The sequence below is a fragment of the Hippocampus guttulatus genome, chromosome 20 (genome assembly GCF_054856545.1).
Source record: "Hippocampus guttulatus isolate MCC_2025c chromosome 20, RoL_Hgut_1.0, whole genome shotgun sequence".
In the NCBI taxonomy this organism is placed as follows: Eukaryota; Metazoa; Chordata; class Actinopteri; order Syngnathiformes; family Syngnathidae; genus Hippocampus; species Hippocampus guttulatus.
Genome location: NC_141280.1, coordinates 4,168,516 through 4,181,166, shown reverse-complemented (window position 1 = coordinate 4,181,166; position 12,651 = coordinate 4,168,516). Strand labels below are relative to the sequence as shown.

General features: G+C 46.4%; 1 protein-coding gene across 11 annotated transcripts in view; it reads left to right on the top strand.

The window, feature by feature from the left end:
• The window catches only part of gphnb (gephyrin b), a 52,150-nt gene that overhangs the window by 29,156 nt on the left and 10,343 nt on the right, over nt 1-12,651 (top strand). For 7 of the 11 annotated variants that reach the window (XR_015097599.1, XM_086099950.1, XM_086099945.1 and 4 more), the window contains exons 9-10: nt 6,336-6,377; nt 9,436-9,510. The exons of 2 other annotated variants lie outside the window; for them this stretch is intronic. Coding sequence is in view for 8 of the 9 variants with exons in the window: in XM_086099950.1 (XP_085956076.1) it covers nt 6,336-6,377; nt 9,436-9,510 (117 nt within the window). In the remaining variant the exon portion in view is untranslated. The remainder of the gene's footprint in view (nt 1-6,335; nt 6,378-9,435; nt 9,511-12,651) is intronic. 2 more of the 11 variants (XM_086099951.1, XM_086099949.1) reach the window with 1 other exon arrangement.

Here is a 12,651-nt window from a genome sequence, read left to right as displayed (position 1 = left end):
AATAAGACGCATATGGAGGATTACAAGCGCAGCATCTCTACAACCATTCACGTAAAACCATTTTCTTTTCCTGTCGCACTGTCGGAGGGTGGTCGCGCCCTTCCACTCTTGTTAGCATTTAGCGCAGTTATGTAATGGGAACGCCAGATTAATGAAGCATATTGCTGCACAGGCCTTGGACACGGGATGGTTCGACAGCCTGACGATGCTTTTGGGTTTGACATAAACAATTTAAAAGTCATTCATGGTGTGAGTCACTTTCGAGGTCTCCTGTGTGGCAACTTCATTGTGTTTTTCACAAATCAGAAATGTAGTCGAGCTGGTTGCTGAAAAGTAAAGAAATAACATGCTGAGTCAACCTTATGAGGGGTCGAAGACATGGTCATAATTCCGTGAATTGGCAATTGTTTCCCCATCAGACGTGAATAGTAAATTGTAGGGAGATGAGTTGGAGCAGTCACTTTAATTGCTGTATTATGCCACATATTTTCTTTGTGTTGAGGGTATGAGTAATTTTTCTTTAATTTTTTCTTGAGGATATCCAATGCAACACCTTGTTAATAGTCTTATCAAGGTGTTGCATCAGATGTCCTCATGAACTCAGTCTGGCAGCCCCCCCCCCCTTCTTCACCTCCCATTTGGACGACCTTCCCGCGAAGCGCTTGTAGCATCCCTTGTAAACAAATAGACAACACAGTCTCCGCTTCTGCAATCGGCTCTTCTAATTTTTATGGAGGATAATTCCTCCGTGCTTTGAGCAAAGACCGTTTTCGGTCGTACTTGTACTGAGTAAATATTGATGCGAGTCTAAAAGAATAATGATGCGCGCCTCTTGCCCTTTTGATCAACTTTCATTTTGGCGAAATTTAGAGTGGCTCGCCCGGAGAATTTGTGGATATGTCTTTTTCAACGTGCCTGTGGATGATAGTGTCGTGTAAGTGACTCGGAATCTTTCGCCACCCTCGCTGATCGGGTCGCGGACGCAGAAACTTAGTGTGGCTGCATTTCTTTTGTAAATTAGCACCGCTGGGTGACAGTGTGGCGGAAGTGCAGGAATGCTCCCAGGTGTATTTTCACAACTATTCTGACAGCAAAAGATTTGCAGTACGTACTTGCTTCTTACTTTTCCCACACCTGATTAGTGGTCATTCTCAGAAATAATCAGTCCGTCATCTTGTTCCGTGTATTTTTAACTGTTATGCTTTTGGCAAGAAAATTGCTTTGAGCGATTGACGAGAATTCAAGCATTCAAGGGATTCCAGGAATTGAAGTGTACCGCTAATCACTTGCAGCAATTCCTGTTCGTCTTTAATTCCCAGAAATATATTTTACAAAACGGACAAAATGAATGCACACGCAGCTCGCCCATGTCGTGGAATCTTTGATGTTAAGAAGTCGGAAGGATTGACTGTGTGATAAGATCGGGCAGATGGCAATGAATGATTAATGAATGGACAACTAGCTGCAGTGTGAGCGTTTATTGATCTGCCATCTGCGACTCTATTGCGGCTCCTAATCCGGAAACGGAACTTGTCGCTGTCCCTTAGATGTTTGTAGGAGTGAATTTCAGTGTGAATAAATTATCTATATGTGCCCGCCCTTTACCTGAAGATATCCAAGCTAAAGCTCCAGCTCAACTGTGACCCGAATGTTTACAAGCATTTTCGAGAATGGAACAATGGATGGCTAAGCTTGTATTGTATTCCTTTTTGGACACTGCACTTGTATGCTGTATTTATATGTATAGACTGTCATTTCCAGCGACAAAATACACATCTGCCTCAAGGTCATAAGGATAAAGGCTTCATTCTCGACTCATACTTTTCTTTTGTATTGTTGTGTGTGTGTGTACTTGCCGTTTGTTTGTTTACGATGCATTCCCTGTAATTTGGCGAACAACCAGATCAGGTTTTATGATAAGCTCCAGATCACTCGCGACCCTGAAAAGGGTCAGCAGCACACAATAAATTTATGTTCAGCAAAATATTCACTACAAATAGAATTTTTTCAGTTCCAGGATCATTATTGTTCCACTGATGTACACAAAAAAATAAGAATTTTGAACTTAGCAGCACACTTCACAAACATGGCTCAAAAAGTCATGCAGCTTATTTCATCATTCATCTGTTTTTATGGCACGATAAAATCTGGATGGATGTAAATATTGCGGCAAATGTTTTGGAGCTTCTAAAGAACACTTCTAGGGTTTTATTTGTTTTTAGAATTGCACTCTGGGTGGGATCAAATGCTTGTTAGGCGGGCCTTGGTAGGTTCCCCACTCCTGATTGAACAGATCCGTTTTTTTGTTGTTTTGTTTTGTTTTCACAGCCTGTGTCATCATCACTTGACAGTTTTTATCCCCCTCTAGAGGTGACAAATGGAAACCGTTACAAGCTTTTGTGTTTCTTTTGCCGAAATAATGTCACGTTTGTTTTTTTGGGCCTGACAGTATTGATCTCCTTTTGCGGTCTTGCGGAGTGTCTGGTAGAGGAGTAAGCGTGTACGTTCTTGTCGTTATCCCGGGCCCATAAAGAGGCTCGCTCGTCTCCTGGCCCGCTGGAGGTGGAGAGGATTTACGAGATGGGAAGAGAAAGGAAGGACAGAGCGTGGTTGAGAGTTAACGATGTAGAGAGGATGAGGGAAAGGAAGGAGCTAATTCAGGGGAGAGTGATGGCGACAAAGATGGAAGTCAAGCAGACGGAGGTTTGGACTCCGCAGCTTGTCTTTGCGATGAGTCAACGAGCTCACCTCTCGGTGTATTCGTCACCTCACATCATGAGGGCGAGGGAGACAAAGCCACATCCGTCCCTCACGCATCGTACATGCAGAGCCGCTCATCCGCAGCTAGAAGCCCTCTGATTTTCTGTCATCGCTGTTTCGCCCTCTCGCGTGTCGACGCTCCACTCTCTCTCTCTCTCTCTCTCCCTCTCCCACTCTCCCCCACCCCCACCCCGTCGCACAGCCATGCGCACTTGCCCTCTCGCTGTAGAATGCGCGTCCTCCTGGCGTGCGTGTGCCACCGCCGAACTCATTCAGTCTCGAGTTCAGGCAGGAGATGGTAAGTGTTGGTTTTTCCTGCTGCATAGCGTGTAGGCTGTTTACAAGTTTTGAAGTCAGCAGAGAGGCGCGGTGTGTTGCAGGTGCATTTTCTGTTATTCGGTAACATGCTGGATGCATTGCGTGTGCATAGTTTGGTGGGTGAGCCTAATTTGGGAGGCTTTAAATATCAATCTGCGTGCGTGTGTGCCTGTAAATGGTCGTGACGGTGACGACGCCAGTGGGGAGATGATGCTTGCAGGCCCTGAGTCAGAGGTAGGAGGTTGAGTAATGGGCTCATGTGACCACAGATCCAACTGGAGGCAAAAGGCTGCAGGATGAGGACGGTGATCTTTACTTTCCGTGTTGTAGCTCGAGACGGTTCGCGTTACTGGGCAGCGCGGCAAACGCGGTCAGCGTCTCGCCTCTCGTAGCGTGTGGGAGCCAATCATGCGTGTTAGGTCAGTTAGAGACAAAATAGCCAATAGATGGGAATGTGAGTGTTGCGGCGACCAGTTCAGGGAGTAAACCGGATCTCGCCCGCGGTTAGCTGGCATACGCTCCAGCTCGCCTGCTAATGGAATGAGGACAAGCGGCATAGAAAGTGATCAGATGGGTGATTAAAGATGGGGGGCGGGGAAAAAAAAGATGCGTCGAAGCAGCATCTTCAGGATTTATGATGGCTTTAATCAGCTGACAAGCAACACAATTGTGATGTCACTCAGAGCTGGAGCCATAATTTATCAATATAAACGTCATCAATGCCTTGACACACCCAGGATGTGCTTACCATTGATTCTTTCAAACTTGTTCATGCGTCTGACTCCCACTCGGCGCCTCGTTCGTGGATGGTGGGGCCTCTCTGTCCTACTCTCGCGCTCTGAAAAGAATATTTCTTCTTGATTCAGATTACGCGGGGCATAACCTGTGGGACGTCTTTCTTGGCAAGCTGTCGGCCTCTCGTGGAGTCGTTCACCTATCTTGCCATGAGGCCAATGTGGTTGTACTCTGAATTTGAATGGGAGTACGACCTCATTGGCCCGTAACTAAAAGGAGCAGATTTGCGTGGGCGTTGCACAACTGACTTGATGCTGCTTGTCTGACGTGATCAGTTTAGACCAGTCTGCTTCTCTCTGGTGTGTTTGAAATGTTTTTCACTATTCGGAAGGAATGTACTTCTAGATATTTTATTGTGTAAAAACAAGTCCAACATTGGATGTACATTAAATGAAGACTAACTAATCATTGAAAAAAAAAACTCACATTTTGTAAGGTTATGAATATTTATGGGACCCTCCATTTCTCCATTGAGAAGCTGTGTCGAATACTCTTCATTTAAGCTGAAAAAAGAAGAAAAGCGATTTTTTTTGTGTCCCTTCCCTTGTCTGGCTCACATGAGAAAGACCATTTGGGTCAAGTTGCTCCGGGCTTGAAGTGCAAATAGCTGTGCCCTCATTCATATGTGTGCACTTCAATGGCTTTGTGTTTGTCTTATAAAAAAGTAAACGGATACCTACTTATTTATTCGTACGCGCCATCATGTTTTTGATGTGTGTGCACGTTTATAAATAGATTGTGTGCGTTTGTGTGTGCCTGTGCCCGTCCGTGTTAGCTTTGCATGTGTCCGCGCCATATTACTCACGCTGCAGCAGCTGAACCCGAACCCTGGAGGCATGATGGAGAGACAATGGGAAGGAGTCAGAATAGTGAGTGGCGAAGAGGGAAGAGAATGAGGCGCAGGAGGGACAGACCGGAAATGAAAGCGAACCGTATGAGAGCGCCTGACCAGCTGGATGGAGCGTGCTCATCGGCCGTATGGGCTGCGATGGCAAGTGGAGGGTGGTGGTGGTGGGGGGCGGGGGGGTTGTCAAATGTGCTGCGTTTGCGCCCGCTCTCTCCCATCGCTGGCAAAGTCGCTCAGGAGCTCATTAATTTCTATTTTCTAACTCCCCTCTAATACGTTGGGATGTGGAGACAGCCGTAATGAATCAAGGTGCTGGAGGATAAAGCACTTGTGCCTAATCAGCTTTGCTTTTTGGTTTGCTTGGCTTACCTGCAGCTGCTCCATTGACGGTACCTCTGCCAAAGATGAAATTACAAAGGCGAGAGGTTAGAGGTTTTTGGGAAATATCAAAACACAGTGCGTTAGTAGATGACGTGGCGTACTGGAGACGGCCAATGCAGGGTTCCACTTGACAATCCACAGCATTGTGATTTGCGAGAGAGCGATTCTTATCTCTTTGACAGTGCCTTTTTCTGAAAGCCATTTGTTATATAATCTAAAAATGCGACAGTGTCATAATGAAAGCGCTGGTTTGAACTAATTGCGTCAGTCGTAATTCAAAGTGAGCTCGCTGTCCGTGCTGGCGATTATTATCTTTTTGCCTGAAATGGTGTTTCTTTTTGAATGTGCCTAGAATGTGTCAGGTTTGGATGAAGGTGCTTTATGAGGCGAGCAGATGTCTCGCCGAAGCCGTTTTTATATGTCGCTTAGCACCTGTCACAAACGTACCGTCTGTCACCAAATGGTGATACGAGGTGTAAAGCTGTCCAGCAATATTTATACAGAACAGTCTGTGGTGACTATTAGCACAACAACCTGTCGCATCTTGATAAGGGAAAGGGGAAAATGATGATTGTAAAACAAAAATGTTGTGTCAAGGCTGAAGAGCGGTACTCTAGTCGAGATGGGACGTGCTCACATTTCCTCAATGTCCTCACATTTTGATCTTTTTTTTTTAAATACATATATGCCCCAACCAATACAAACCATTCCAACTTCAATTCACACATTTTGAATTTCAACAATTAATTCCACAGCACTTGAGTTTAGTGGATTCTATGGTTATATACACACACTGGTTGAGCCCAGAAGAGTAGAGTCCTGCCATAGAAGTGGGCATTCTTGGAGATTTTCTTGTTCCCCTGTAAATGTTTTTTTATGCAGGTTTCGTGAATAGTCTCTATTGTCTCAACTTGCACATGGTACCAATTGGATACAAAACATGTTGGGTGCGAGACCCCTTTTCTGCTCCTACCTGCTGTCCTGATCTGACCTCCTCTATCCTATCTCCTCTCCTCTCCTCTCCTGTCCTGTCTGTCCCCCTCTCGGCTGCCTTGCCCCATCTAAGGCAGTCACAGAGAGACCGATCGTCCCGATGTCCGACCCCCTCGCCCCCTCAAAGGCAGGGGGTGCTATCCTCACTTGCACCCATCAGTCTCTGTCTGATTCTGTCCCCGCCTGCTCAAGTCCATTAACCCTCTTTCTCTTCTCCTCCTCCTTTTTTGTGTCGCACCAGGCGCGGCTCCCCTCCTGTTCATCTACCCTAAGCATTGCCGAGGTACTCCTGCATGCGTTCAGATGCATCGTTACGGGCCTTCATCATGTCTAATCTCCTTCTCCAAGATTACATCTGCCTGGCATGATTTCCTCCCTCCTTCAGTCCTCAATTGTGTGTGCTGTCCTGCTTGTTTGTTTACTTGCCATCCTCCTCTTGTGTTTTTGTGTGAAGACGATGGTCTTTTGGTATCGATGCCTTCAGTCGGGATCAATTTGACCTAATCTGCCTCTTAAAACCCCTCAGAGGCTGAAATCTGGTTGGAATTAATCAAACTGGAATTATTACAATTTCACAAATATTAAAACTTAAAATAGATTTTAAATGTAATTCAGAACCCCTCGTAGTGTTTCGAGAAGGCTTGCTGTCAATTGACAGTCCCTGCCAGTGATGGACTACAGCATGTATACTTTAAATTTGCCGCAGTAGGAACCGAACTCCGTCATAAACCGAGGACCCACTGTACAACCATTCACACAAGTTTGAAAGTTGAATATTGACTTTCTCATGTATGCACACTCCGCTCAGTCAACCCCAAAGAACAGCTTAGGCCTTGTGCTAGAAGTGCGCAGCAGCTCGTCAGTACTCTGGCCCGAAGCCCGGTGATTGTCATCCGTAGCTGATAAAAGGCATGACCGCAGCGACGCTTAACAAAGCCGCTATCACAGTGCATCGATTTTCCTGTAGCCGTGCAATAATGAGCCTGTATACAACACACACATACATATGCGCAGTCATATATCCATTCATTATCTGAACCGCTTATCCTCACGAGGGTCGCGGGCATGCTGGAGCCTCTTCGGGCACGAGGCTGGGTACACCGTCGATGTAGGTGTATCTAGGGGTGTTGGTTTGGTTGAGTAAAAAGTAGTCCAAGTGCTTGTGCCAGGTTTCAGTGATGTCCAGTCCAGGTTATTGTCAGTTATGAATTTGTGTAAGACGAGTTCTAAGGTGTTGTGTGAGCGGGTGTTAAAGAGAGCCAGTTTGAGGATTTTGTGATGTACGGGAGCCAGTGAAGAGATGTATGGGGCAGTGGGCGGAGATTTGCATTTGACATTTTAAAATATTTTCTCTCATTAGTGGAGTGGTGAGGGGGTCTGGCTGTGATGATGGATTGAATGCGGTAGATGGCAGCACTGAGCAGGAGTAGACGGTGACAGCTGGGGCCTGTAGAGGGAGCTATGGCAGGGGGAAGTGTGTGAGGTGCTAGTAGAGTAGAGGAAGAGGAAGGCTCAGGTGTGCAATTTGTGCTTAGTCAATTTGAGGAGTGGTAATAGGTCCATCCATCCATCCATTTTCCGAACCGCTTGATCCTCACTAGGGTCGCAGGGGGTGCTGGAGCCTGTCCCAGCTGTCTTCGGGCAGTAGGCGGGGGACACCCTGAATCGGTTGCCAGCCAATCGCAGGGCACACAGAGACGAACAACCATCCACGCTCACATTCACACCTAGGGACAATTTAGAGCGTTCAATCAGCCTGCCACGCATGTTTTTGGAATGTGGGAGGAAACCGGAGTACCTGGAGAAAACCCACGCAGGCCCGGGGAGAACATGCAAACTCCACACAGGGAGGCCGGAGCTGGAATCGAAACCGGTACCTCTGCACTGTGAAGTCGACATGCTAACCACTGGACTACCGGGCCGCCTTGGTAATAGGTAGTGATGGAAAAATGAAGCCCCATAAAGCAGTGAAGCCCTGCAGGGAAATACTTCACACACGCTTCGGGGCTTCAAGATGAATCATTTTCTCGACTACGCCATCATGCGGACAGGAAAATGTAAAACATGCTTGGTGCATGCAATAAAATGGTGGGGTGTAAATCATGCTCTGAACACATAATATGTATTTGAGGAGTGTTTTACATGAATTGTTCTGTGTTACTTTGTCTATGTTTGTGCTTATGCAACAAGTGAAAATATAAAATGAGGTAAAATAAAGTGCTTATTCGTTTTTATTTAAAAACAATATTTTTGGACTCAGGCGTTTTCTTTTTTTGCAGAGAATTTCACCTGCTTTTGAACAAACTCTTTCACATGGTACTGATTAAGCAGGGGTGCATAGATATGTGATAGCAAGTTGGTATGAAGGGGAATCCATAGCGTTTCTTTGCAGCTTTTATTTTGAACACTCGAACCTATCGTATCATTTCCTGAATCAGTCACGTGGTACACTCCCTTCGCGGGGCTTCTAACGTCGCCAATGACGTCATCAACACGCGCTTCGACTCCCCATTCATGAACTACTCATCTAGTTTACGCGGCACACGCTTCAGGGAGTCGAACCGTGGAGTGGTGGTGAAAACCATCCGCGTTTAAAAGGGATGGATGGCGGAGAAGTTATAGGCACCCCAGCAAGAGGTGAGAAGTCACGGAGATTGAGGATGTCAAAGGGTGTTTTTCAACAGGATATTGAGCTGTGGGGCGGGTCGGCGGGTGGTCGTTTGGCTAGCAGCAGGTGGTCGTTTGGCTAGCAGCAGGTGGTTTAGCTAGCAACAGGTGGTTTAGCTAGCAACAGGTGGTTTAGCTTGTAGCTCGTGCAGGACCCTGTGGGGTCGACCGCCACTTGCCTTCCACTGCTGAGGCTCGCTCGCTAGTTTGTGCTTTCTCTCGTCATCGCTCGCTATTTCGCTAGTTCAGCACGTGCTCTCTCGTCGCTCGCTAGCTCGTGCTCTCGCTCGGCGTTCGTCGTCTCTCGCTATGCAAAGCCGCGATTACGAACGTCTAGAAACACTCTCTCTGTTGCGCAAAATAACAAACGGGGTCAATAATCCGAAATAGTTAGACACACGCACGGTCCTGTTCTGTTTACCGTGTTGGCGGCTTATTGGCAATTGAAACAGAAGTTACAGTCGATGTGCTTTTGATTGTGGCTGTATGTGTCGTATGTGCGTGCCTGTGTTTGGAAAAGAACAGCTTGTTCCACGTATCCCCCCCCCCCCCCCAAGGGCTTTATTAACACAATAGTGTCGGTTGTCCAAGCTGCAAACGGTCATGCTTGTTCCCTGCTCGTGTGTGTTTGTGTGTGAAATGAAGATGAGTGACTATCCTGTGGCTTCCCCCAGGCCTCACGGAGAGAATTCAGGGCTCACCTGGATGAGGTCATCACGCTCAAGTCAAGGTACTCTACCTTGGACCAGGTAAACCCGCTAACCTTCTAGCAACCTCTTGTCCGATCTCTCGGCATGCAGGCCACTGGCATCCCACCGTAGCACCCGACATGCTCATAACACACACCGATGCAGCATTTGGCATCTCCAGCGCTGGTGGTGGTGGGGGGAATGAGTGTTTGATGTCCTGCTGAATTTGTAAGTTAGCTCACTTACAAAGAAACAGTCTCTAATTGGTTTGGTTTTATTGACGTAATATTTAGATCAGTCAAAAATGAGGCAAACAAAAATTGACGACAAACCACATAGTAATTAGTATTTGGAGGCGAAGCCCTTGATGGAAATCTCATCAAGGAGTTATTCAGCTAGCCGACATGGTAGCGATTTGGTAGTGTTTATAGTGGCAATTGGAAACACTTTAAATCTCGTTGCTTGTTGCAAACATTCTTTTCAAGTCGGCACTATCGTAACACAAGTATATTAATGTTACCTTGAATTTGTCCAAGAGTAACATTAATGGTGGCGCTGATTTTATCTTGAAAGTATGACCTGATTAACAGGAACTCTTAAGAACCACGTTTCTTATAGCCTTCCTCGCCTTCTTCTGTCACTTAACCTGCACAGAAGACACATACGCAACCTACCTTTGAGATGAGGATGTCACAAATTCCTCCTTATACTGCAAGTTTTTGACTGATGTTATTTTAGCAAAGTCGATAAATAACCATACAAATTGGAGAGGATTTCAGTTTTTTAAAAAAAAAAAATCAAATTTACAAATTTAGCCGGTGATCAAATGATTTTGTTCCTGTACATCTTTAATGAAGATGTGCCCCTTTTGTCAGTGTTATTGTTTTTCGCTATGGTTTCGCTATGGTTTACTATCCTTACACCTGCTGTGGGTCATGTGCTCTGGAGATGATATTTTGTTTTTCCAACCAGATGCGCTTGTTGGCACCAACTATAATTGGAGAGCTTTTCACAAAACGCATCACAGAGGGGAGGTGTGTGTTGCTGGTGATGTACATGGCATTTAAGTGAGCAGGACTTGCAACAAAAAGTTCAACAAGTGCAGTCCGCTTATGGAGATTTTTTCCCCCCCAAAGCTGTCATGTGCATCCCCCGCCACCTTTCATGGTCAACGACACTCCTTCCCTGAGCCTGACATTAAAACTACACTATGTGGACAAAAATCCTTTTTCACATCATTGTTTTGGGAGGGCTCCAGCTCAAAAGGTGGTTGTGCGACCTCTGATGGCTTTTGTATTGGCGGGTCATATTTATCAATGCAACCATACAAGACTCAATTATTTTGTCCACATCGTGTATCTCTACTCACATTTATTTTTCAGTCATCCCCATCCCTGTTCGGTCGGTCGATGTCCTTTCTGCAGTAGCGCTTCTGCCCTGAAGTTTAGTTTGTGTTGTTTCCCCTCCCGGTCTGTTTTCGCCACTGCCCAGGGAGGGCAACTTGGCTGCAGATCGTTTTCAATACACACGTTGTCCTCCATCGCTCCCATTCCTCTCTCTCGGGGCGAGGCCGCTTTAAAAGAGCACTTGCTGAATTGTCGCACAAATTCTTTTGGGTGCATAATCTTTTCGGCCGCCCCTTTAATTTTGTGCTGATCTTAGCACGGCTGCGGTTACATCTCATCATTTCCTGCAGCGTCTCCTCACTCGGATGGTTATTAGCGCTATCGATTTCTGTGAAGCCCGGCCACCTCTGTCTCCCTGACCTGGCCACGCTCCCTGTTTTGTATTCTACGAGGTAGCCGCAAAGGGCAAATCTGAGGGACCCTTGAATCGCATTAAACAGAATGGTTAATGGGGCCCGGTATTATGGGTCTAAAGTCTTTCGCCACCTTTGGGCTCTTCCTGCGGCAATTGATTGAGGTTGACATGCTGCGGGATGAGCGTGCGTGTGCACTGCAGCATGACAAACATGCTGCAGCATCCCATGAATACAGGGCGAAGGTTCCCGAGCGTTGTCTGACTACAATCCCACACGCTCGTAGGTAGCAATCAACTGTTACCGGTGATTTCAAATCGTTTTGCTCACTCGTGAACTGTTTTTCTGTGTGCATGGCGTGTGCGTGTGTTCACATTTGCATCCCCACTTTCTCTCTTCTGATACTTAATTGAAACGTATTCCACTTGTTGGGGGGAGGGGTGCTCCAGGGTTAATTAGTAACAAGCGTGAACATTCCCCCCCCCCCCCCCCCCCCCTCTTTATGTGCAACATCACATCCTCACAGCGGCACGCCATATTCGAGCCACGGCGTCCATCGTCCTACGCCAACTGTCTTCCCCTATTTTCATGGCTCTCCGATGGTGGAGTCTTTGTCGTCATCTCTCCGGAGCTTTTGTTTGTTTGATCACATCACCCGTGCACTGAGGTTGTCTTGCCGTGGTCCAGCTGAGGGCTTGACTTTCCGATTACCCTGAGGGGGATGTATGAAGTTGCTTGCTTAGCGTAGCTCTCATAGTGAGTTTGCTTCTGATGCCATTAGCTCCACTCTGTAACCGTGGAGCGCAACGCCTGTGATCGTGTCTGTCGCAGTCGAGTGTCTGCATATGTGATCTGTGTGTTGCTTTTTGTGTTTTTAGCTTCCCTACCCCCCACCCCCATCCTCTTCTCCTGGCAATTTACAGGCTGTGCTGGTGTGACTTAAAAAAAGGTCTTTTAGAACACAGAAAGCAAAAACACGATATTGGTGTGAAACAGGTCAATATACAGTATACATAATTAAAATTGGTGTATGTCAGAGCAGCGAGAGCTGGACGAGTGGGATTTCATAATTGCACTGAGGAGATACCACAGTTTGGGAGTTTCAGACAAGCTATTAACAGGGCCTTTCTTTTATGAAATTCATACTGTATGAAAGAGGGGGGGTTTCTTTTTTTTTTTATCAGAAAATGATCATAGTTTTAACATGATGGCAAGTCCTTCACACCGGGTCCACGGTTTATGACAGAGTTGTGATGGTGAGTTCAAGTATGTATTCAATTTTAAACAGTCTAACAAGTTCTCCTGGGATGGCCCAACAATTGGAGTACTGGAGTAGGCTCCCAGCCAGACTCCGTCTCCGCGCTGAGGGTTCAGCACACGAAGCATTCCGACAGTTTGTGACCCATATTTAGAAGAGGCTTTCGGTCACCATGTAACATTTT